We start from the raw sequence: 26,624 nt of genomic DNA on the forward strand, positions 1-26,624 counted from the left end.
AAACTAAAATATTAACCAGGCATGGTGGTACGTGCCTGTAGTCCCAGAAACTTGGGAGGTTGAGGGAGGAGGATCGCTTCAACCCAGGAGTTTGAGGCTGTAGTGTGCTATGATTACACCACTGCACTCCATCCTGGGTCACAGAGCTAGGCCCTGTCTCTGAAAAAGAAAAAGTTATTTCATTCCACAATAAGTTATTGACTACTAGATATGGGGAAAAGGAGGCTCTGTGGATGTAGAGATGAATAAAAGAGTTGTATTTCTTTAAAAATTTACAATCTGGGCGGGGCACAGTGGCTTGTACCTATAATCTCATCACTTTGGGAGGCTGAGATGGGCAGATCACTTGAGGTCAGGAGTTCAAGACCAGCTTGACCAGCATGGTGAAACCTTGGGTCTACTAAAAATACAAAAATTTGCTGGGCGTGGTGGCCACCCCTGTAATCCCAGCTACTTGGGAGGCTGAGGCATGAAAATCACTTGCATCTTGGAGGCAGAGGTTTCAGTGAGCCAAGATTGTGCCACTGCATTCCAGCCTGGGAGGCAGAGTGAGACTGTGTCTCAAAAATAAATTAAAAAAATAAAAATTGGCAGTCTAGTAGGGGAAACACATACAGAAGCAAGTAACTCTAATGCTCTCTTCAAACACACCTTCTCTAAGCAGTAGTTGCTCTCAGGGCCCGGATGAAATGAGAGATGAATCTTGTGTGGGATTAGCTATGCACTTAGAATAAACCACAACAGGTGGGTGCATCAGGCTGGTTGTTGGAGTTTGGGTTGAAGTTCTTCAGTTGGATGATAGAAAGGACTTTTCAGAGACAGGGCAACATCAGAGGCAAAGGCATAGACACATGACAAATAGATTTTCAGCAGACGCTTTCTGATAATTTGTTAGGATGCTTATTCAATATCTCTTTAAAAGGTTTATAATTTTTAGCTCTTTAAAGAAAATCAACACTTTAAAAATTGAGGAGTTATGTGCAGTTTTTAATCTGATAGTGGTCTTAGGAAATCCCAATGAGAACTGTTCTTGAAAATGTTAATAAAAGTGTTGTGCCCATGATGATACAAAAAAAATGACTTAGTGGAATAATTGGAAATATAAATACTGCTTAAGTAACTTTTACTTTGGAAGCATCAAAATTTAGAATTTGTGTCTTGAGGATTAATAGATTCTTTTTTTTTTTTTTTTTTTTCCATTGAAAAAGCATCTGGGTGTGGTGGCTCTCGCCTGTAATCCCAACACTTTGTGAGGCTGAGGTGGTCAGATCATGAAGTTAAGAGTTCGAGACTAGCCTGACCACTATGGTGAAACCCCATCTCTACTAAAAATACAAAAAATTAGCCGGGCATAGTGGCACGTGCCTGTAATCCTAGCTACTCAGGAAGCGGAGGCAGGAGAATAGCTTCAATCCAGGAGGCGAAGGTTGCAGTGAGCCGAGATCGCACCACTGCATTCCAGCCTGGGCAGCAGAGTGAGACTTTGTCTAAAAAGAAAAGAAAAAAGAAAAAGCAACTATGCTCGCGTAGTTATTTTAATAGCTCTATTTGGGTAGTTTGCGTCACTCTGAGCAAGTTAGCTAGTATTTCTTTGCTAAATTTCTCTTACTGAGAAAAATAGTTTTTAACTCAGTGCTTTGCAAGGATTAGATGAGATACTTCATGTGAAGCTCTCTGCACCATTGTTGGCACGTAGAAGCAACTTAATAACCTGTGGCTGCTGCTGCTGTTATTGTTATTGGCCATTGTAATTTTGTCTCAGCCACTGAGCTCAGTCCAGTAGAGTCCCCATGATTCCTGGTGGAAAAGATGCATGCTTATGGTAGACAAAATCCTCAAATGACCGATCGCTTTCCCCAAAGAGTTCTCAATAGTGTTAAATGATTTCATACAAACTCTGAAATGGCAATTAATTCCGGGGAAAGAAAAATTAAAAACAGAAGAATTAATCAGCACATGGCAAGAATGCGAAGAAAGGAAGCAATGTCTTAACCTAGACAAAGCACACTAGCCACCAAGCCACACAATAAACAGTCCTGAAGCCAAATGCATCACAGGGGAAAAGTGAAGATTTGAAAGTCAAACAACCTTCCCATAATTCTGTAACCGAACCCCTGACTCCTCAGCAAAACCTGGCATGATCCAAACCCCAACCCTTTGGATGTAATTGCAGAGGCTTTTGGAAAAGAGCAGTTATGCTAAGTCATGCAGAACTTGCTCATAATAAAAGCACTGCAGGGGTGAGGGGTGGGGGTGGGGTGGGCAACAACAACGAAAAACACAACAAAAATAAAAGAAACAGTACCAGAGGTTAATGCAACCCCCAGGGAGAGATGACCAGCAAAGCCTGGAATTTGTTACAAAGGAGAATTAAAACGGAAAGGTTGATACAGAAAATAGCTCTCCATCTAGCTTGTACAGATCATGGGCAAAGGAAAGACCCTGAGCTAATTTATCAAAGACACTGAAAGAGCTGAGAGTCATCAGAGCATCTAAAGTGGGCACCTTTCATGTGGACAAAAGCAAAAAGAATGCTGTCTGAAGAGAACGATCTGTATAGACTGAGTTGTTCAGTTTCCTAAGAAATGCTCTGTAGTGATGGGTTTGGAATAAACCAAAGTATAACGTACATCTAATTGTATCTGTTTTTATGATAAAACATGCAGAATGATAAATTGTGTTATTATCTTCACTGTTCTTGAATGAGCGATCCCAATTGTTCTTTAAGTCGTGTTGTCTCTACGTGGCAAGGGAGGCTTCCTTGTAACTTTATACTGCCTCCCTTGGCTGTTAGGTAGAATCTTATCTGAGCATCTCACCTCCACAGCTCACAAAGCGTATCATACTCAGCCTGTTGGCGAGCGATGCCACTTTTCTCTAAATGTCAGCCTCTCAAAATGCATGTGGTCAATGCAGAGTCGTTGAGTGTTTTTAGAGCACAGCGAAGAAAGGAATCTATCAAGCTCTCAGGCATTTTCCTTTCTTCCCTACAGACCTGTTTTTCCTGTTACTGCGCAGGTGTTGGCAGCTCCTTCCCTGTGCTTTCCCAGGTGGTCTCTGACAGGCACCATCTAACTCGTTCTTTTCACAGTGGTGTCGGCAAGGCCAGTGTGTAAAGTTTGGGGAGCTCGGGCCCCGGCCCATCCATGGCCAGTGGTCCGCCTGGTCGAAGTGGTCGGAATGTTCCCGGACATGTGGTGGAGGAGTCAAGTACCAGGAGAGACACTGCAATAACCCCAAGTAAGCCTCCAGCAGAAAGTTAGTCTTTGCAAGGCATTAGCCTTCAGCCTGTAACACACCAGTTTTTCTTGTTCATACTTTAATAAGTTTATTTTATTTTTAATTTTTGTGGGTACATAATGGTTATACATATTTATGGGGTGCATGTGATGTGTTGATACAGGCATACAATGTGGAGTGATCAAATCAGCATAATGAGGTAACCATCACCTCAAGCCTTTATTGTTTCTATGTTAAAAAACATTCTAATATCATTTCTTTATTAGGTACATTCCACTCTTTTAGTTATTTTAAGATATACAATAAATTATTGTTAACTGTAGTTACCCTATGTTTTGCTACTAAACATTAGATATTCTTCATTAAATCTACTATATTTCTAGCTAACTATATTTTTGTACCCGTTAACCCTTCGAGTATTAGCATTTTCCGTCCCCACTACCCTTCCCAGCTGTCATTCCACTCTCTAGCTCTGTGAGTTCAATTTCTTTCCTTCTTTCTTTCTTTCTTTTTTTTTTTTTGAGACCGAGTTTCGCTCTTTCACCAGGCTGGAGTGCAGTGGCGCAATCTTGGCTCATTGCGATCTCCAGCTACCTGGTTCAAGATCGCTTGATTCTCCTGTCTCAGCCTCCCAAGTAGCTGTGGTTACAGACATGCATCACCACACCCAGTTAATTTTTTGTATTTTTAGTGGAGATGAGGTTTCACCATGTTGGCCAGGATGGTCTCGATCTTCTGAGCCTGTGATCCGCCTGCCTCAGCCTCCCAAAGTGCTGGGATTACAGGCGTGAGCCACCAGCGCCTGACCCTCTTTTTTGTTTTTAGTCCTCACATGGGAGAAGATGCAATATTTCTCTTTCTTTCTGTGTCTCGCTTATTTCACTTAATAGAATGTCTTCCAGTTCCATTCACTTTGTTGCAAATGACAGGATTTCATTTTTATGATGGCTGAATAGTATTAAATAGCATGAATAGTATTAAGCAGGATTAAATACTATCATAATAGGCTGAATATTATTAGGATAATACTATGATATTATATAATAGTATTATATATTAGTATTAATACATAGTATATACAATACTATATATTATCTATATATGTAATATAGATTATAGTATATATAACAGTATATATAATAGAGCATTAATACATAGTATCTATACTATACTATCAAGTAGCATTAATAGGATGAATGGATAAAGAAAACATGGCACACTATTCAATTACATATATGTGCCATGTTTTCTTTCTTCATTCATCCACTGAGGGACTCTTAGGTTACTTCCTTGTCTTGGCTGTTGTGAATCATGCTGCAGTGAACATGGGAATGCAGACATCTCTACACACTGATTTCCTTTCTTTTGAGATTGCTGGATCATATGGTAGTCCCACTTCTAGTTTTTTGAGGAACCGCTATACTGTTCTCCATAGTGTCGGTACTAATTTATATTCCCACCAACAGAGCACACTGGTTTTTTTTTTTTTCTTTTTTTAAAATTTACATTAAGTTCCAAGATACATGTGCAGAATGTGCAGGTTTGTTACATAGGTATACATGTGCCGTGGTGGTTTGCTGTACCTGTGAACCCATCATCGAAGCTTTAAGCTGCGCATCCATTAGGCATTTGTCCTAATGCTCTCCCTCCCCTTGCTCCCCCAGAACCCCCAATAGGCTCCCCCCAATGTGGGAAAACACTGTTTTTAAATGCCATTTTCTTCCCCCCAGTTAATAACAATCAACCAGAGCTTTACTGTTTACACATAAAGGCCATGTGCCCGGAGGGAAGGTATGGTGGGCAGAAACCAAAACAGGCAGAGGAGTCATTCTGTATGGGACTGTGATGATCCGGTAAGACTCTGAGCTACTGTGTTCATCCAAACTAGGGTTCCGCAGCCATATAATTAAATTCTTGTGATATTGTAGAAGAGAAAAGTTTGGCTGGCAAACCTCGTGTGTGTCTCTCAAACCGGTGAACTGCAGAAAGTATGCTGATTTTTGCCTTGCAGGAATGTACATCAACACGTGTTGACAGATCTGCCTGACTTTTAAAGAGAAACCAGTAATACGGAAAAATGCTGCATGTGAAACTTCCCAATTTTAAAAATATTGACAGCAAATTCAATTTTCTTTAAAGTTACAAAAACCCACTGTGACAACTAGTCATTTCAGCTGCGGATTGAAATTGGCCTGTGGTCACCTGTAGGTACTCTGGTCTGGTGATCCCGGAGTCTGAACTGCAGTCTGTGCTCTGTGAACATAAAGGTGGTTTTATGTTACTTTTATATGTGCTAACTCCCACACGAAACACGTGTGAAATCTCTGTTTTCCAATTGGCAGGATGATGAAGAAAGAGTCCAGGTTTTGGCCATAGATAGAAAGACCCTAAACTCTGTCTCTGCCACTTCTTAACTCTGTGGCTTTGTAAATGTCATTTGACTTGGGTTTATGTATAATAAAATATAGAAGATAACCCTGGAAGTTTGGATGGGGATTAGAAATTGCATCTGTAGGATGCCTGACAGACTGGGAAACATTCAGTGGACATTCAACAAAAGGTTCTGGGATCTGTGTGGTTTTCATTATCCTCATCCCAAGCTCACCAGGAGGGTGGGATCATGGAGGGTCAACCCACAGAAGCAGGATTGGAGAGACAGAGCCTTTACTTAAGAAACTGGCCTCTGAAGAATGTGATGGGGTGAGAAGAATGTGGTGGAACGCTGGAATACGCTAGATTTAATTCACAACACAATTTAAGTTGGTAGCATAGTGTGAAGGATGAGAACAGTCTCTGAAGCTTGACAGCCATTTTTGCATCCTGGCCCTAACACTTCCTATCGATGACCACAGACAATTTAGTCTTCCTGCTCCTGATTCCTCATTTATAAAAACGGGATAAAAATAGTACTTAAATCAACTGAGTTCATGTCTGTAAAGTGCCTTAGAAAAGGGTCTGGCATGTCATAAGCATTGCATAACTATTTGGTAAAAGGAGAATTAAATAATGACATTAGAGCAAAAGGAAAATTTTTAGAAGTTGAATGGAACTTCACCTGAGTCAGCAGTCTGAGCTAGATTAAAAGTCTGTTTTGTTCATAGAACATAAAGCAGAGTTGGGAGATGCTTTGACCATCATATGTTAGGTGCTCTTTGGAATATCACGGGCTAAAACAGAGCTTTTCAATTTCAGCACTGTTGACACGGCTAGAAAATTCTTTGTTGTGAAGGTTTGTCCTGTACATGGTAAGATGTTTAGCAGCATCCCTGGCCTTGACCGACTGATGCCCCCTACCCAGCTAGCTGTGACAACCAAAAATGCCTCCATACGTTGCCAAATGTCCTATATGGGGCAAAATCGTCTCTGATTGAGACCCACAACGTAATCAGACCCGGTGACTGAATATAATGGTAAGGAGGCTGGTGAGCATTTGCCACTTACACCAGGTGATTATTTTAATAACAGTATTAAAACAACGATATTGTCTTACCTCCTGGTATAAGCAGAAGGGTATTTTTTTACCCTCCTGATACTTTCAGTGCAGCCATGTCTTAAGTTGAATTGTTAAAATCATCTTATTACTTTACATTTTTGAAGCATAGTTCATGGATCTGGTTTTCGTACATCACAACATTTTACAGTCTCAATATTTTCCCAAGAAAGAAATAGATTACCTAATTCAATAGCTCTGCTGGGAAAGTGCAGGAATGACGCCCCTGAGATTTAAATTAAAACCTCTCTCATATCTGTAGGATTGAGAGCTCTCATTATTATAATAATAGGGCATTGTTCATGGAAATGCCATATTGTAATTTAGAGATGCCTAATAAAAGAATTAATCACTAAAGTATTTTCATTCAGTGCAGTGTTATCATGTTAAACAAGATTAAAGATTAATCAGGATACTGTTTATGCATGAAGCTAAAAATTAAACAAGTAGATGATAGCCTATGCCAAGACAATTGAATTAATTGTTCTCTCTCTGTTCTTATTTCATTCTGTTGCGGTAATGCCGTTTTTTTCCCTCCCTGTTTCAAGTGATGGATTTCCTTCTTGCTTCAGTTTAAGCATTTGGTTCTATTTCCATGAGTCAATGTAGCCATTTTCATTGTCTCGTCTGAGAAGCAGTGTGAGGTTTCTGTCTCATGTAAAAATGTTTTTTCCAGAACAAATTTTATTTCATAAAAAATAATTCCTGGCTGATTCATAGATTTATCAGTTTTTTTTTAGCCCTAAAAGAGTAGAAGGCTATGCGGTTCTGGAATGGGCAATGCCAGGCATGCAGGGCCATCGTTTGTCCCATGTCAGTGGTAGATTATTTTAACTGATGGAAGCCCTGTTTTCTTTTTTTTAACTGAGGTCTTCTGTGCCTCAGGGAACTTCCCAATACCCTTCTTTAGGCATTTGCTCCCAATCAGGTTACAGCTGACACATGAGTTGAAACCTGCTGCCTAATCCAGTTAGTTTACAGATGAGTAACCCGGGGTGGGGGGTGGAGGGGGCGTGGGGCAGAGGCCCCATTCATATTAGCAGCTCTTGCTCAAGTCCCTACACTGGCAATGGCAGAGTCAGATTAAGATCCTATAGTCTTAATCCTTTGACATTTTTCATTTTTTCTGGTTCCTTGTTGTAAATGATCACCCGGTAAGGGAGCCTAGTGAAATTCCTATAGACTCTCCAAGAAAATTATTAGTGATGTGCTAAGGTATTCTGGAACTTTCCTAAAACAAGAGTCTATTTGAGAAAGAAATGTCTGATAACTCTAAGGCAACTTAGCATATGGAGTGAGGAGGAAGGTCATGGCCCCGTAAGAATAATTGAATCTAATTGGTGGTATGTTTTCCAACCAGTAATTTTGAGGCTCAGCAGGTTGTCAGAATCACCAGGTGTGTTTTTAAAAATACTGATTTCTGGATCTTCAATATCATATATTCTTATTGTGAAAGTGGGTGGAGGGCCCCAGGAATCTCAATCTCAATCTCTCTTTCTCTCTCTCTCTCTCTCTCTCTCTCACTCTCTCTCTCTCTCTCTCTCTCTGTCTGTCTCTCTCTCTCTCTCTCTCTCTCTCTCTGTGTGTGTGTGTGTGTGTGTGTAGTTTAACAGAGCTCTCCAAGTGATTTTAATACTCACCCAAGCAAGTACCATTGTAACTATTTGTAGTAAGGACTTGATAAATTATGCAGAAAGAAGGGCAGGTATGCTCTTTATAGTAGTCCAAGGACAAAATCATGTGCCTAGGTTTTTGTTTTCTATTTCTGTATTTCTTTTTAATCTTAAAGAACTTCTTAGACCAGGACATATCAGGATAGAATTTTCTGTTAAGTTAGACTAACACTCATATTTAAAGCTGCAGAAAAATGTTGCCTGTATTTTAATGGAAAAGCCCAAATGCTTGCCACCCATTAGTTTTCATCGCTTTGACCTCATCCCATAATTAAAAATGAATTGTATTAGTATATGAAAATCAGATCACATAATACTCAGCACGGGGTGGGCACTCAATGCAAAAGTATACAGCATTTAAAGATAGTTATAATTTATTTATTCTAACTCTGCCCTAGATACTGCCCTAAATTCTTTACATTTTATCAGTTAATCGTCACAACTGTTCCTACTTTGCAAATGATGAGGTTAAATAAAATCATCTAAAGTTAAGCTGGGAGGAAGCAGAGAATACTTTATTGTAATCAGGGTCTAACCAGGTTTGGTGGACCATGCCTCAAATTCCAGCAGTTTGGGAGGCCAAGGCAGGAGGATTACTTGAGGCCAGGAGTTTAAGACCAGCCTGGGAAAGATAGAAAGACCCTCATCTCTCTAAAAATTTTGAAAACTTGCCAGACATGGTGGCACATGCCTGTAGTAGTCCTAACTACTTAGAGGCTGAGGCAGGAGAATTGCTTGAGTTCAGGAATTTGAGACTGCAGTGAGCCATGACTGTGCCACTTCATTCTACCCTGGGTGACAGAGCAGAACTCTGCCATAAAATTAAAAAGAAAAATTGACAATCTGCTTCATCGTAAAAGACCAGCTCCCTAAACATGGCACCTTACTGACTATTCCTCTTTCTTACCATACGTGGACCCATTGGCCTTAGGACTCAGTTAAATGCAGGCATAGTTAAGTAGGAAAGAATCCTGGACTGAGTCTACGGGCCTGAGCTTGAGCTCCTCTCTGTTTCTTTGTAGCTGTTGTATGACCCTCATTCAACAAGTTTTGTAAGCCCTGTCAGCTGGATTTCACTTAATCTATAAAAGAAAGACATGGCTATGTGAATTTGGTGGTCTTTTCCACGTTACAAGTTCCATAAGCTGATAAAGTAACACCTTGCAGCCCTCTTTCACTTCATTAACCATGTACAGTCCAAATGAGGGTTATTCATGAAATCCCAAAGTCTTAAACTGAGAAATTAGTTTTAAATATACCTTGTAAAGATGACCAGGAATACTGAGGCCATGACATAGCACTTTAAGATTTTTCTAAGTGCTTTTTAGGTAATCATTTAAGAAGTCTTCAGGGAGTTGATTTATCACAGTGGCTGCCGAATGTTTAAGTAGTTGCTCCAGAATGTTTTGAAATAGCATAAAAATCTCATTCTGGCAGGGTGACATTTCCCGTTTCTGTTGAATCCATTTTAGCATGCAGTTATAGGAGGACTGGATAAAGCATGCTGAAGCAATTCCAGGGGTGTTTTAGAGCATACTTGTGCTTTCTAAAGAGACAAGGAATTTTAATCACATGAATTTATTAAGCTGGAACCGCCTTTTATGTTAGATGTTCGCATCAATATTTTTATACAGGATGATCCATAGTTGAGTTTTGGCCTTCAGAGAAAACTCTAAAATGGGAAGAATGACAAGAGGCCCTGGCTTTGTGTACAGAGTGCGCTAGATACGACGTTATGGGTAATTTTCAATGTGGTGGTACCATTTTTCCTTTATTTTGCTTTCTGGTTTTTGCGGATGAGAATCTGCCTACCAAGATCTTTAAGAGCTTGCCTTTACATCATAATTATTTATGTTCTAATGGAATTCCCTGCTCTAGAAATCCATTCCCCATTGTGCTTGGCAGGAAAGGAGTAGGCCACCTGCAAAGTTGAAAAGTGATGATGCTGATGAAAACCAGAGAATGTTTTCCCTCTGGGTTTAGAATCATCCAGAAGAAACACACAACAGTCATATTATAATCAAAATATCATCTCAGTGACTGACAGCTGGATTCAGGAGAACAGCAAATGGTGCTTTCTCTTCCTTCTCCCTACTGTGCTGACATTCTGTGCAATAGCAGGTGCATGGAAAAGTGTAGGAAGATAATGACAGTGTTAGGAAATGGGAGGAAGCTGGAGAGGTAGCTTGGGTCCGTGTTTGAAGAGGCCTTGGTGCCAAAAGATAGGGTATGTGTATGTGGCACCCAAGAACACAGAGACAGTAATAAGAACATTTAGGTGTATTTACAGATTTCCCAAACACAGGAGCTAATATGATGAGTGGCAAGAATGTCCTTTCAGTTAGCATATATTTTCCAATTTCATCCAGGTTGCTGTGAAGGCCATTATTACATTACTTTTTATGGCTGAGTCATATTTCATCGTCTACACATACCACATTGTCTTTATTTGTTGATTGGTGGGCATTTGGGGTAGTTCCATATTTTTGTGATTGCAAATGATGCTGCTGTAAACTCAGGAATGGACAACCAAACATTGCATGTTCTCACTTACATGTGGGACCGAAGCTATGAGGACACAGAGGCATAAGAATGAAACACTGGGCTTTGGGGACTCAAGGGAAAGGGTAGGGGTTGGCAACGGATAAAAGACTACACGTTGGGTACAGGGTACAATGATTGGGTGATGGGTGTACCAAAATCTCAAAAACCACTACTAAAGAAGTTACGTAATCAAACAACCTATTGAAATAAAATTAAAAATAAATTGTTCTACCATAAAGACACATGCATGTGTATGTTCATTGTAGCACTATTTGTGATAGCAAAGGCATGGAATCAACCTAAATGCCCATCAACAATAGTCTGGATAAAGAAACGTGATATATATACACACCATGGAATACTATGCAGACATGAAAGAGAGTGAGATCCTGTCCTTTGCTGTCAAATGGAGCTGGAGGTCATTCTTCTAAGCTAACTAAGGCAGAAACAGAAAACCAGATGTCACATGGTCTTCCTTATAAGTGGGAGCTAAATATTGACTAAATATGGACACAAAGAAAACAACAGACATTGGGGCCAACTTGAGGGTGGAGGATTGGAGGAGGGAGAGGATTGAAAAACTACTTATCAGATATTATGCTTATGAGCTGGGTGATGAAATAGTATGGATGCCACACCCCTGTGGGATGCACTTTACCTGTATAACCTTCACGTGTACCCCTGAACCTAAAATGAATTTAAATAATTTTTTAAAATTTAAAAACAAAAGAATATCCTTTCAGGCTGGGTGCAGTGGTTCACACCTGTAATCCCCACACTTGGGGACCCTGAGGCGGGTGGACTACTTCAGCCCAAAAGTTTGAGACTGGCCTGGGCGACATGGCAAAACCACATCTCAACAAAAAGTATAAACGTTAGCCGGGTGTCCCAGCCTTGGGAGGCTGAGATAGGAGGCTAAGCTGAGCTGGAGAGGTGGAGGCAGCAGTGAGCTGAGATCATGCCACTGCATTCTAGCCTGGGCAACACAGTGAGACCCTGTCTCAATAATAATGATGATGATGAAAAGCTAAAAAAAAAAAAATCATCAGTCTTTAAGGAAATTGACATTATGTAAACATTGTATCAGGGATAGCAGATAAGTTTGATTTGGCATGCCAGTTTTAATGAGTGAGCAGTGGTAAAGAAAGGAACTAGAAAAAAATTCCCTGATTGATTAGTTATGTCTAGCCTAGATGCGAGAAGGAAGGTGATAAGCTGTATGCTATGTACTTCCATTCCTGTATCGACTGTATGCATTTGCATACACTGTGGTGATGCTCATCTGGACTGCCCATCTTTATGTTATTGCATGTGACTAATAGTGAGCCCTTTGATTGCTAACGTTAAAGTTTGTTAATTTCATTTCTAGGCCTCAGTATGGTGGCAAATTCTGTCCAGGTTTGGGCCGTATTTATCAGCTGTGCAACATTAACCCTTGCAATGAAAATAGCTTGGATTTTCGGGCTCAGCAGTGCGCAGAATATAACAGCAAACCTTTCCGTGGATGGTTCTACCAGTGGAAACCCTATACAAAAGTGGAAGGTAATTTGGTCTCTGACACTCAAATAAGTCTCTATGTGGATAATAATGTGACTGAACAACACAGAAGAAATTGCTGCCTGTATCAAAGAGTTTCAGTGTTTACCTTTGATTCCCCAGACATCCTGGCCCAGTGTTTCATTCCATGGGTTTTGTTTATTTTTCCACTTTTTTTTCCCCATAAGATACCTCTTGTATCCCACATCTGTAAACCTAAGGTTTCTTGTGTTTGGAATGTACTTACGTTTCTCAACTTACCTTTGACATTTTGGCAATTGAGTCTCCTAGGGATCTTAATTGAAATTGATATGAACTGTCCAGACCAAAAACTCATGAAACCATATATACCCCATAGAGATCCCATACATAGTAACTGACATGTTAGTTGATTACAAGCATGGGAAGGCCTGTTTGCAGATTGCGTGCATGCATGCAGACACACACACACACACACACACACACACACACAGAGCTATGAGTAAAAATTATACTAAGTTGTTAGCACTTAGCATACTTAAAGTTATGGCTTGTATTTTACTTTTTAAATTATTACGTCTATTTTGACTAAATAATAAACATTAATTTTAGTTATAGCAGAAGAGTTTAATGTGGTTGCTGTAACCTATGTAAAATAAGTTGTCACTATTGTAGTTGTTTCATTATTTCCATCCATTCAGTGTGTCAAAACTTACTCATGCTGTCTTGAAATAAGATTATCTATGAATCCCAACTGCCCATGTGTAGAATGGTAAGAGACTACGTTTAATGACAATTCATGGGCCATTCTGTGCCAAAGCTCAAAATAAACCTCTGTTATCAGTAATCAGAAAGGAAGCTAATATAATTAGAGGCATCATTTTAACAAGTAGAGCCTCCAAATCAAAAGAGGATTGTGGAGCTTTGCTCAATATCGGCTCAGCCATTTCAGAAGCACTCGTGGTTTGGGGTCATGACTGTCCAGAAAGCACACATAGAGGCAGACATCACAATTCCAAAAGCTGTGTCTTAGGGGGAAGTAATGAGGGACCTATAGATGTTTATTGTACATAAGAAAGAGCTATTCGCCGGGCGCGGTGGCTCACGCCTGTAATCCCAGCACTTTGGGAGGCCGAGGCGGGTGGATCACGAGGTCGAGAGATCGAGACCATCCTGGTCAACATAGTGAAACCCCGTCTCTACTAAGAATACAAAAATTAGCTGGGCATGGTGGCGCACGCCTGTAGTCCCAGCTACTAGGGAGGCGGAGGCAGGAGAATTGCTTGAACCCAGAAGGCGGAGGTTGCGGTGAGCCGAGATCGCGCCATTGCACTCCAGCCTGGGCAACAAGAGCGAAACTCCGTCTCAAAAAAAAAAAAAAAAAGAGCTATTCAAAGAGTTGTTGAATGTGAAGGATGTTTAATTGATTTTAAATTACTTTAGAGAACAGAATTAATTCAAGAGCTGAGAACATTCTAGCCATATGATCTCCTCAGAAAGACCTTCCTTGACAGCCTATTAGAATATTGTTCCTTCACGTTGTTCTCTGAAACCTTTACTCTGTTTTATTTTTCATAGCTCTTCTCATTGCATGAATGTATTTTTATCTAGTCATTTATTCGTTATCTTCCCCCCACACTAGAAGTTAGGTTCCATAGGGACTAAGCTTTTGTCCATCTTGAGCTTGCTTATGTCTCCAGCATCTAAGAACAGCACTTGGTGTATATTTATGTAATAATTATAGCTTTTGAAATGAATGAATAAGTAAATCAATATTAACTGTCCAAAATGAAAATACATTGCCTCTGTAAGTAATAAGCTCTCCACTGCTAGAGGCATTCTGCCAGGAACTGATAGCAAAGATGCTGCATTGCTTCCAATTCCATTGTTGGAAGATTTTCTTTCTCTTGGTTGTATATTCCTGCAATCTCATGTTTCCTGTCTGTGGTTCTTTCTCTGTGACTCTGCTGTCCCTCCTTTTAACTTCCTCTTCTCTTCTTTGCTTTGGCTTCATGGATATTCCTTGGCCTTTACCATATTAACATCTTTCATTCAAATATAGTGCTTATGAAATTGGTTCTGATACCACCTTTAAATACGTTTTGTGTGGAAGATATAAGGAGAAAGTTAAACAAATGCGTTTTGTAATTTAGAAAAGGCTTGCTGGTTTCAGAGTTCTTTCACTCATTTTATTGCAGTGTTCACTGAGTGGGGAGCATGCAGTTTCATTCATTCATCCAACAGTTGTTGACTGAGCTCTTTTCGTGTAGGAGACACTTTGCTAGATGCGTAGGAGAATGCGTTGAATAAAACATAGACTCCCAGGCTTAGGATTTTACCTCTCAGCAGAGGGAAACAGAAAAGTTAAGGCCTGTTGTCTCTCGGTGTCTCCTTTTGGCACTTACATCAGGGGAGATTGACCATGACTTGAAAGTCTTCTGACGTTTCTACAGTTTAGAAAGAACAAGGGAAGACTTTATTTATGAATGTGGACAACCTCTATGTTACAGGAGTGAGTTTTTGTCTCTTCTTTCCTTCTGTGTTTCTAATGGACTCAAACTCACCCAGAAATCTGTGCTTAAAAAAAAAAAAAAAAAAAAAAAAAACTTTCTAAAACTTGTTAATTCCTGGAAATGATAGAGAAAGAAGGGGCACATAGGTCAGCCAACTCCCCAATCTCATGTGCAAAAATGAGGAGGCATGACATAGAATTGCTATTAAAAAGGAAAAGATAGATGGGAAAGAAACTTTTAACCCACGCACACATCATCTGCGTATTTGGACTGTAATAATTCAACTTATTTCATGTTTGAGTTTTGACTTCGTCTTTTACTGAGAGGTTTTATAAAGCACAACTATTTACAAATTGTTTACACATTTGTAAAACTGTTGTTAGGGATATTGCTCAGTATCGCCCACATAAGGTCTCATGTGAGAACCGTCATCTGGAATTCCTCGCCAAGAAGAGCTCTTTCTGTTTGAGAAATTGGCATGGTAACTCCCTTCTGATAACAAGGGCTCTATAAATAATTTGTTTTTCCTTTTTGCCTCTGATATCAGAAATGTCTCAGGGACTTAAGGGTTACTTTTTTTTTTCCTTCGGCATCCAGGCCTAGTTTATTTGCTTTTTCTTCATTTTTATGACATGGTTTTTTTTTTTTTCCCCTAAATGTTTTACAAGCACGACTAACCATATACCTTTTCTCCATGGTGCCGAAAACCTTTCCTCTTAACAGACTGAGTAAATATCTGAAGTAATCCATGCCCTAAATCAGGGTCATCAGATATGGCCTGCTGGCCAAGGCTAGCGTGTATTGTTTCATAAGGTTTTATTAGAACACAGCAACACTGCTTCATTTCTGTAGTGTCAATGGCTGACCGTCAGGCCTTTGAAACTTGAAAGAGTTGCTATCCAGGGAGGCTAGATAGTAGCATGCGTATGGTGACTAATCAGTAAGAATGAGCACAATGAAATTCTTTTTTTTTGAGACGGAGTTTCGCTCTTGTTACCCAGGCTGGAGTGCAATGGTGTGATCTCGGCTCACCGCAACCTCCACCTCCTGGGTTCAGGCAATTCTCCTGCCTCAGCCTCCTGAGTAGCTGGGATTACAGGCACGCGCCACCATGCCCAGCTAATTTTTTGTGTTTTTAGTGGAGACGGGGTTTCACCATGTTGACCAGGATGGTCTCGATCTCCTGACCTCGTGATCCACCCGCCTCGGCCTCCCAAAGTGCTGGGATTACAGGCTTGAGCCACTGCGCCCGGCCCCGAAATTCTTATATAATACTCTTAAGTTAGCTTTATGTGGATTGTTAAATGTGGCTTTTTAAGCCACATCATACGTGCTTATATATGCATACACACAGGTACATACGCATATAACACTGCGTAACACTTTTCCATTTTCATCATGACAGCTTTCTAAGTAAATTTCATGCTTCCTTTTGGCAATCATAGCATTTTCCTTAGTTCCCTCTTGACCATTTTCTATCTTGATCTCTGCTTCTAGAGGAAGATCGATGCAAGCTGTACTGCAAGGCTGAGAACTTTGAATTTTTTTTTGCAATGTCCGGCAAAGTGAAAGATGGAACTCCCTGCTCCCCAAACAAAAATGACGTTTGTATTGATGGGATTTGTGAAGTAAGAGAATGTTGCTGCTTTGGAGCGTATAGGCATGCTTGTGTTTCCTCGTATCAAATGTGTACCGTGATGAAGAGTGGTGTGAGAGATTCTGTGCCTGGAGAGAAGCAGGTGGCGTAGGGGGAGAGGGCCGTGTTTCACTAGATTTGAGCACCACATCTTTTGTTTTTGTCTTATTCTCTTTTGGAGACAAAATTTCACTCTTGTTGACCGGCCCAGAGTGCAGTGGCATGATGTTATCTCACTGCAACCTCCGCCTCCTGGGTTGAAGTGATTCTGCTGCCTCAGTGTCCCGAGTAGCTGGGATTACAGGCGCATACCACCATGCCTGGTTGATTTTGTATTTTTAGTAGAGACGGGGTTTCACCATGTTGGCCAGTCTGGTCTCGAACTCCTGACCTCAGGTGATCTGCCCACTTCAGCCTCCCAAAGTGCTGGGATTACAGGCGTGAGCCACTGCGCCCAGCCAAGGACCACATCTGTGTTCCCTGTTTACTTGCTGCATGAGGCTTGTCCAATTATTTTAGTTTATTTTTCACTCTACTTGCACGTATGTAGAATGGAGATGATGATATATCCTCCTTTGCATAGGAGTTGTACAAATTAAATAAGAATGCAAATAATAAACTTTTATTGCATGTGTGCTTAGTACCTTTACTACATGATTAGAACCTCATAAATGTATTCTGAAATGATACTACTATTTGTCCCCAGTGATTTTTCCTTTCTCCTTGGGTACTCATTTTCTCTTCTATTTTAACTTTAGTGTGAGCCCTTTGATCTTTTAAGGATGTGTGTTTGTACACATGCCTGCATGTATATTGCCCAGCATTTTTATATTTGAGTCATACAGCTAGCCTGAATAAGCTCACCTGGTACTAGTAGCAATGTTCACTCTTTATTCCAGTTTCATCCATGAAGAGTGTAAGCCTTAGATAAGTTATACAACTTGCCCAGTCATCTGATAATGTCAGAGGAGGGATTTGAACCTCAAGTGAGTCCAACTTGAGGCTGTGATTTTTAACCACAAGCTGTACGGCTTCCCTAATGATCTCTAAATGCAGAGAATCATGTATCTCTCAGTTATTCCCAGCCTCTGGCTTCTCTGATCTTTAATTGTCTCACATTTTTTGTTTTTTCCACAGCTAGTGGGATGTGATCATGAACTAGGCTCTAAAGCAGTTGCAGATGCATGTGGCGTTTGCAAAGGTGATAATTCAACTTGCAAGTTTTATAAAGGCCTGTACCTCAACCAGCATAAAGCAAATGGTGAGAGATGCTGCTGTTTTGTTCGTATTCCTAATGAGATACAACTTTTGCTACCGAACAAGGCTGAGTCACGCCAAATGTGGTTGGGCCTTTTACTAGTTCACTGGACACACTGGTGATGATGGCAGTTGCCATTTGTGTAAGAATAACGGAGGATAGTTGTAAGGAATGTCATCAATACATTACCTCTCAGAACAGGTTAAATGAATGCCTTTCTGCTTTGTGTTTTTAGTATGCCGACCAGGCCCCATGTATGCACACGGGCATTTGTTAAGTACAGAAACCTTGTGAAACTTAGGTGATCTCAACTCACAGCATAAAATGAATATTTGAAGCAATTATCTGAATATTTTTAGTAAAATTAAACTTTTGATCCCTGTTTTCTGAATATCATCATTGATACATGGCTCTAAATTTTTTTCTGGAAAGCTTTTTTTTTTTTTTTGAGACAGAGTCTTGCTCAGTCACCCAGGCTGAAGTGCAGTGGTATGATCGCAGCTCACTGCAACCTCCGCCTCCCATGTTCAAGCAATTCTCCTGCCTCAGCATATAGAGTAGGGATTATAGGCACCTGCCACCACGCCTGGCTAATTTTTGTATTTTTAGTAGAGATGGGGTTTCACCATGTTGGCCAGGCTGGTCTCAAATTTCTGACCTCAGGTGACCCACCCACTTTGGTCTTAGGAAGATTTTTTTTTTTAAGAAGTCTTCTTGAACGTTGTGATTGTGGTCTTTGTTGGTCTGGGACGGAGAAGAGTGTGTTTCTTGTCCACAGAAAACATGCTTGGAAGGCTTTGGGAAAGCCACATACATTTTCTCTCTAGTGTTCTTACTATTTTGAAAATGAAATAATTGATCACATTTACTTGATAGAATAAGAATGAATTCAGTTAATTATTCAAAAACCTCACTCTATAAAAATGAACACTAAATGTCAGGGGCCATTTTGAGTCCCCTTTCTCCAGCGCACAGGGCAGAATTCAGAAATGTTCTCTTCTTTCCGTTTAGAATATTATCCGGTGGTCATCATTCCAGCCGGGGCCCGAAGCATCGAAATCCAGGAGCTGCAGATGTCTTCCAGTTACCTCGCGGTTCGAAGCCTCAGTCAAAAGTATTACCTCACAGGGGGCTGGAGCATCGACTGGCCGGGGGAGTTCCCCTTCGCTGGGACCACGTTCGAATACCAGCGTTCCTTCAACCGCCCGGAACGTTTGTATGCGCCAGGGCCTACAAATGAGACACTGGTCTTTGAGGTAAGTTCCTTCTGTTAATTCAGTTCCCATTGCTTCTTGCTACATTTACAGCGACGACTCCAATTTGAGACCGCTTAAAGACCTGAAGTCCTTCTAGTTCAAAGGTGTTTCCTGGCCAGGCATGGTGGCTTATGCCTGCAATCCCAGCACTTTGGGAAGCCGAGGCAGACAGATCACCTGAGGTTAGGAGTTCAGTTCGAGACCAGCCTGGCCAACATGGCAATACCTCATCTCTACAAAAATACAAAAATTAGCTGGGCGTGGTGGCATGTGCCTGTAATCCCAGCTATTGCTATGGGCTGAGGCAGGAGAATTACTTGAACCCGGGAGGTGGAAGTTGCAGTGAGCCGAGATCGCGCCACTGCACTCCAGCCTGAGCAACAGAGTAAGATTGTGTCTCAGAACAAACAGCAACTAAAAAAGGGTGTTTCCTAATAGGCTAAATTTCAAAGCGTAAAGGGGAGAAGACAGTGGGTCCATTTTGCGGAAGAGAATAGGAACCCAAAGGGCTTCCCGGAGAATGAGTTGATGTTCACATTTGGAGGCCAACCTCTGACCAGTATGCTGGGCTTTCAAGAACACCAAAGAAGGTAGCAGGAGTACTTTTTATATTATTCCGGTCTGTCTGTGTCTGCCATTTGAACACTCCATTGTAGCTATTTATAACATAGGTCAACTGGCCTCGGAGAAAGGATTAACAGTGGAGAGAATGCTTAGATATCAGCAGGGTTTGGCTGTACTACACTACCATGATTTTGTAGGTTATAGCTTCCCCATAGATAAGAAAGGGAAACACAAAAGGGAAAGGGAATAAAAATGATCATCAAAAGAAACAGCATATCTGGAAATGACCGCAAGGCTGTTATCATAGCAACATTTTCTTTAGTTCTCATCCTGTGGCTGGGTGCTTTTCCTTCATTTGTAAAATGGGGACTGACTGTTGGCGCTTACAGGCAAATGATTTGCTTTAGGTTGTATAGAAATGATACTGTTGCCTGGGTGCGGTGGCTCACGCCTGTAATCCCAGCACTTTGGGAGGCCAAGGCGGGTGGATCATGAGGTCAAGAGATCGAGACCAGCCTGGTCAACATGATGAAACCCTGTTTCTACCAAAAATACAAAAATTAGCTGGGCGTGGTGGTGCATACCTGTGGTCCCAGCTACTCGGGAGGCTGAGGCAGGAGAATCGCTTGAATCTGGGAGGTGGAGGTTGCAGTGAAGCAAGGTTGAGGCAGTGCACTCCAGCCTGGTGACAGAGAAAGACTCCGTTTCAAAAAAAAAAAAAAAAAAAAAAAAGATACTATTACTCACCGAACACTTGCATATCCAGGTAGTCTTTTTTTTTTTTTTTTTTTTTTTTTTTTTTTTTTTTTTTTGAGACGGAGTTTCGCTCTTGTTACCCAGTTACCCAGGCTGGAGTGCAATGGCACGATCTTAGCTCACCGCAACCTCTGCCTCCTGGGTTCAAGCAATTCTCCTGCCTTAGCCTCCCGAGTAGCTGGGACTACAGGCACGCAACACCATGCCCAGCTAATTTTTGTATTTTTAGTAGAGAAAGGGTTTCACCTTGTTGACCAGGATGGTCTCGATCTCTTGACCTCGTGATCCACCCGCCTCGGCCTCCCAAAGTGCTGGGATTATAGGCGTGAGCCACCACACCTGGCCCATAGGGTTTTTCTCAATGTGAAACTGCTGTGGTTGCCTCTGTCAGAGGTACAAAGCCTGTAAGCAGTGGAGAATAGATAGTTTGCTGTTTGGAAACACCTGCCGTTAAGATTGGAATTCATAAAGCACTGAGAACATATCCATGAATTTTGACCAACACTGACATAGAGCTAGACAACTGGAGGGTTGATTGGAAGATTGACTATTAAGAAGATTGTGATCATGAACTTGTCTGATTACTTTTACTTGAAATTATTAGTTGTCCTCTGCCTTATGTATGTTAATTCATATAAGACTATTTGCACTTACTGTGTTCTTGGTGCTGAGGAAAGAGACATAGTGCTTATTTTCCGGACTGACTGCATGCTGTGTCCTCAATCATTTCAAGGTATTTTGGTCAGATATTTGATTAATAAGGCAGTTTTTCAGAGGCACTCACTTCTTCTGTCTAAACTGAAGCGCGGAATTTATTATCTTTGTCAGTTCCATGCACATTGGGACTGGAGAATTGTCTGAACAAATACCAAGCTACAGGGATATTGGTAATGACCTTTTGCAGCTCACAGTGATTCGTGGGGAAACAATAGAAATGAATTTGTCGTACCTGGTGTGTGGGAGTATGTATTCCATGTGCGTTGAGTTGTGGTCGGGGAAATTAGATGACATCTTGAAGTTTCCCTAACGTATTCTTGGATTTGCTAGAACTTCAGAAAGCAGAATAGTGAACTTGTCCACACATGAAGAAATCACCCAAGGCAGGTAGGATCACTTGAGGCCAGGAGATTGAGACCAGCCTGGGCAACGTGATCAAACCCCGTCTCTACTGAAAATACAAAAATTAGCTGGGCATGCTAACGCATGCCTATAATCCCAGCTAGCTGAGAGGCTGAGGCAGGAGAATTGCTTGAACCTGGGAGGCAGAGGTTGCAGTGAGCTGAGATTGTGCCACTGCACCCCAGCCGGGGCAACAGAGTGGGTGAAACTCTGTCTCAAACAAAAGAAATTACTGTTTTCCTCTGTGTCACATGCACTGACCTGCTGTTGTATGTCACATTGACAGTAAACTGGGTATATAGTAGTGGATACAACAGTAAAGAAAATCCTCCTGCTGTAATGAAACTTAGAATACAGTATAGCGTTACACTGATGGTTATATAAACAAAGGCAGATTTACAGACTGCTGTAGGTTTTTTGGGAGAAAATAACTATAAGAAAAGAAAACAGAGGGAGACTTTTTGGTTAGAGAGTTGGTGAGGAATGATTTGAGAATGACCACATCAGGTGAAACTTGAAGGACGAGAAGAAATAGCCAGGTAAAGAGTAGAGGAAATTCAGGCAGAGGAAGCAGCAATTGAAAACTGCATGTGGGCAGGCATGGTGGCTCATGCCTGTAATACCAGCACTTTGGGATGCTGAGGTGGGTGGATTACTTGAGGCCAGGAGTTTGAGACCAGCTTGGCCAACATGGCGAAACTCTGTCTCCACTAAAAAAAAGAAAAATTAGCTGGGCATGGTAGCACACGCCTGTAGTTTCAGCTACTTGGGAAGCTGAGGCAGGAGAATCACTTGAGCCTGGGAGGTGGAAGTTGCAATAAACTGAGATTGCACCACGGCACTCCAGTCTGGGTGGCAGAGCAAGACTCTGTCTCTGAATAAAAAAATAAAATAAAACTCCAGGTGGAGAATCAACTTAATAATTTAAAAGAACTAAAAAATAGATGAATCTAGCTATAGTGTAGTGAGAAAAGAAAGTATTGAGGTGTGAGATGGGTGTTGTCGGTGGAGTGGCCCACAGATAAAATAAACCATGTTAAGGAGATTGGATTTCGTCCTAGGAACGACATCAGGATGTCAAGAGAGAAGGTGGTTTGGAACATCCTGACCAACATGGTGAAACTCCGTCTCTACTAAAAAATATAAAAAGTAGCTGGGTGTGGTGGCGTGTACCTGTAGTCCCAGCTACTTGGGAGGCTGAGGCAGGAGAATAATTGAACCCGAGAGGTGGAGGTTGCAGTAAGCCGAGATCGTGCCACTGCACTCCAGCCTGGTAACAGAGAGAGACTCCATCTCAAAAAAGAAAAAGAAAAAATTCAACCAGGCTGCCATGTAAATAAGCTACTGAGAGGCAAGAAGTAAACTGAGGAAATAGGAAAATGGTTCTAGAATTCCAGGTAAGGAGTGATAGGTGCTGAAACAGGTGGCGGAAGGAAGCGGATCTGTTTGCATTGTATTATGGTTGGAGAATCGGAAGCTAGAAAGGTTAATAGAGCTGTGTAAGATATGAACATGTATGAGATACGAGCTCTGAGGGAGGAGGATGTGTGAGAGTCTCGGGTTTCTTCCCTGAGCATCTGGATGTGGTTTTACCACTGTCATTGTCTTGAGGAGGACTGGAAACAGGTTTAGGGATGGGGGAAAATTCCATTTTAGCCACCATATATTTACCACATAGATATTCAAGAGTAGCTGTCGAGTAGGCAGTTGAGTTTATGTTTAAAATGCATAAAAAGCCTTGGAATGAATATCTAAATCAGTTCCTGAAAATACCTGAAGTCGTCTAGCAGTATATCATTCGTTAACTGAGCAGGGCACTTGGATCCATGTTTTCTCTGATAAGCTTCCTCTTGGGAGCAGCCAAATAATTGCAATATCCAGAATATGCCTTGTGAAGAAACCGTTGAGCCTTGGTTGACACCAGCCATAAACAGGAGCATACAACTGTGATGGAGAGGTGTGCTTGTGCCTGGAAATAGAATCATGCCTGATGCCGTGGAATTTGTATGTAGAGGCACATCTCTCATCACGCGGGCATCTTGTCATGTACTTTTGCCCTGCACCTGCACCCCCACAGACATGAGAGTAGAGATGCCCTCGCTCAGGCAATAGGGATGGCGTCCTAGCTGCTCTTCCTGCTGTTGCTCCGGCCATATAGGTGTCCATCCAGATTTTAGGTATTTAAAATCTATCTGAATCTCATACAGAAGAGCTTTGCAAATTCAATTTAGAGTAGGCTTTGCACCTTTATTTTCTTGATGACATTTTAGACCCACTGTGGAGGCAACCAGAGAAACCCACTAAGTGTCAGTTTCACAGTTTTAAGACTGTGCAATCTATTATTCAGATTTCAGAAGCATAGCATTTTCCGCAATGTCCAACGACTATTAGTAGATGATAGAGACATACTTTTTTGAAGGCTGTGGTGGTATAAAATGAAGGATTAGTCTCCAAGAGTAATGAGTAAGTAGCAGTAGCCCTAAATCTTTGCTAAGGAAGAAGAGTAGAAGACAATTAAAAATAAAATACATAAGGGGGGTGTTGAACAATGAGAACACATGGACACAGGGAGGGGAGCATCACACACTGTGGTCTATGTTGGGGGGACTAGGGGAGGAACAATGGGGAGTGGGGAGTGGGGGAGAAATGCCAGATAAAGGTCATGGGGATGAAGGCAGTAAACCATATTGCCATGTGTGTACCTATGCAAAAATCTTGCATGTTCTTCACATGTACCCCCAAATCTAAAACGCAATAAAATATAAAAAATAAAACACATAATCTTAAATTCTAAGATGTTCTACACATAGAATGGCTAAGAGTACAGACTCTTAACTAGCTATATAACTTGGGCAAGTTACTTAATCTCTGTGTTAGTTAGTGTCTATATTTGTAAAATGAGCAAACTATACCAGCTAATTATTAGGGCTATTATAGGGATAATTGAAGATAAGTGCCTACAGAGTAATTAGCCTATAGTGTTTGTTACTGTTGCTGTTATTTTATCTTCTGAATGTATCACATATAATACATACACACACAGACACACACACACCCCTGTATATATACATACTTGAAACCATTTTTAGCAAACTGGTGATCACGAGTCAAGTTCAGCCCTGGGCCCACATTTTATATATATATATATATATATATATATATATATATATATATATATACACACACATACACACACACACACACACATATACATATGTGTGTGTGTGTGTGTGTGTGTGTGTGTGTGTGTGTGTGTTTGAGATGGTTGTGCTCTTATTGCCCAGGCTGGAGTGCAGTGGCATGATCTTGGCTCACTGTAACCTCCACCTCCTGGGTTCAAGCAATTGTCCTGCCTTAGCCTCCCAAGTTGCTGGAATTACAGGCGTGCACTGCCTGGCTGATTTTGCATTTTTTTTTTTTTTTAGTAGAGATGGAGTTTCACCATGTTGGTTAGTGTGGTCTTGAACTCCTGACCTCTAGTGATTCACCTGCCTTGGCCTCAAGTGCTGGGATTACAGGCATGCACTGCACCCAGCCATGCATAGCATTAAAATGGACAGAACAGATTATTTAATATCAGATGATTTCTTACTCAAATCTAAATTTTTGAATCTCTTAAGAAAACCTCTAGCCCTAGGAGATATTTGAGTTTGCAACCTCGATCATGCGTTAACTCCCATCACCTTCCTAACTGGAGATACTAATCTCATCACTTCTATCTGTTTGGTGGACATCCCTCAAAGATCTTATACCTCCTCATTGAGAGAAGCTGTCATTTGGAAATGTTCTTCCAACCCTCTCAATATTTTTATTTTAGAGGAAGAGACTAGCAATTCCCAATCACAAAATGGACTATGGCTAGGATACTTTGGAGCTCCACAATGAATCCAGCCCTGACATTACGCTTTAATTAAACCTAATGCATAGAAATTGAACTCTCTTAAAGATTTCTGGATTTTTCAGTCATTTTTTAGATACAGTGTGTTCTCTATTTCATTTCTACCAAGTATCTGAGCAGCTGCTTTTTTCTTTCGAGAGTCTTTTTCAGCTTGAAGGTATCAATTTTAGAGCAGCAAGGCTTTATTAATTTTGCAAGACGGCTTCGACCCATCTTAAAGCAAATGTACACAAAGTTCTGTGGCTGAAAGTGAAGCCGAATGGGGAAACAGGTCTACAAGCCTCTTACAGTCTCTACCATGGGCAGTCAGAACAAAGTGCAAATCATTCCTGATGAGAAATATATTTTTTACCACTTCATGACAAGCAACCCTTTTTTCTGTTGTTTCTGTCTCCAGTTTTGTCCATTAACACATAACCATTCCAGCATGCTTTCACAATTCGGTTTGTAGTTTAAGCTTCGTATTAAACTTATACTATCTGCAGGAAAACCACAACATAGAATGAGACCAGAAATGATGTTAAGTGCAAAACGGAGAGACGGCGTTCTTTCTCACTTTCACCTTAGACTCTGAAATCTTCCGTTGTTGTCTGTTGATCACATTAGCCAGGCCATTGACACATTGTCAGAAAACATTAGACGACCTTTGAGCTGAGCCATTTTACGTGGGCTTTGTTTCATCTGTGCACAGCTCCAAATGTCATTCATCTACATGATTTAGCCCTGACAAAAACAAAACTTTTAGATTTTTCACCAAGTGTAAGATTTTTCCTGATAGTTAGAAGTTATTTTTGAGACAGCCCCGGCATGGTGGCTCACGCCTGCATTCCCAGCACTTTGGGAGGCCAAGGTGGGTGGATCACCTGAGGTCAGGAGTTCAAGACCAGCCTGGCCAACATGGCGAAACCCCAGCTCTACTGAAAATACAAAAATTAGTCAGGTGTGGTGCCAGGAGCCTGTATTCCCAACTACCTGGGAGGCTGAGGCGGGGGAGAATTGCTTGAACCCAGGAGGCGGAGCTTGCAGTGAGCTGAGACTGTACCATTGCTCTCCAATGTGGGTAACAAGAACAAAACTCTGTCTCAAAAGAAAAAAAAAAAGGTTATTTTGGAGGAATGGAAGATTGGCCTCCATTGGTGATAGAGTTCTCTAAAATTCATCT

The 26,624-nt window shown here is 41.1% G+C and overlaps 1 protein-coding gene across 1 annotated transcript in view; it reads left to right on the top strand.

Moving 5' to 3' along the window:
- ADAMTS18 (ADAM metallopeptidase with thrombospondin type 1 motif 18) overlaps window positions 1–26,624 on the top strand; it is a 97,851-nt gene that overhangs the window by 38,607 nt on the left and 32,620 nt on the right. The window contains exons 9-13 of the mRNA XM_039477491.2: window positions 3,092–3,240; window positions 12,317–12,489; window positions 16,473–16,603; window positions 17,749–17,872; window positions 18,881–19,125. Of these exons, the coding sequence (XP_039333425.1) occupies window positions 3,092–3,240; window positions 12,317–12,489; window positions 16,473–16,603; window positions 17,749–17,872; window positions 18,881–19,125 (822 nt within the window). The remainder of the gene's footprint in view (window positions 1–3,091; window positions 3,241–12,316; window positions 12,490–16,472; window positions 16,604–17,748; window positions 17,873–18,880; window positions 19,126–26,624) is intronic.

Source organism: Saimiri boliviensis, chromosome 1 (assembly GCF_048565385.1).
Source record: "Saimiri boliviensis isolate mSaiBol1 chromosome 1, mSaiBol1.pri, whole genome shotgun sequence".
NCBI lineage: Eukaryota > Metazoa > Chordata > Mammalia > Primates > Cebidae > Saimiri > Saimiri boliviensis.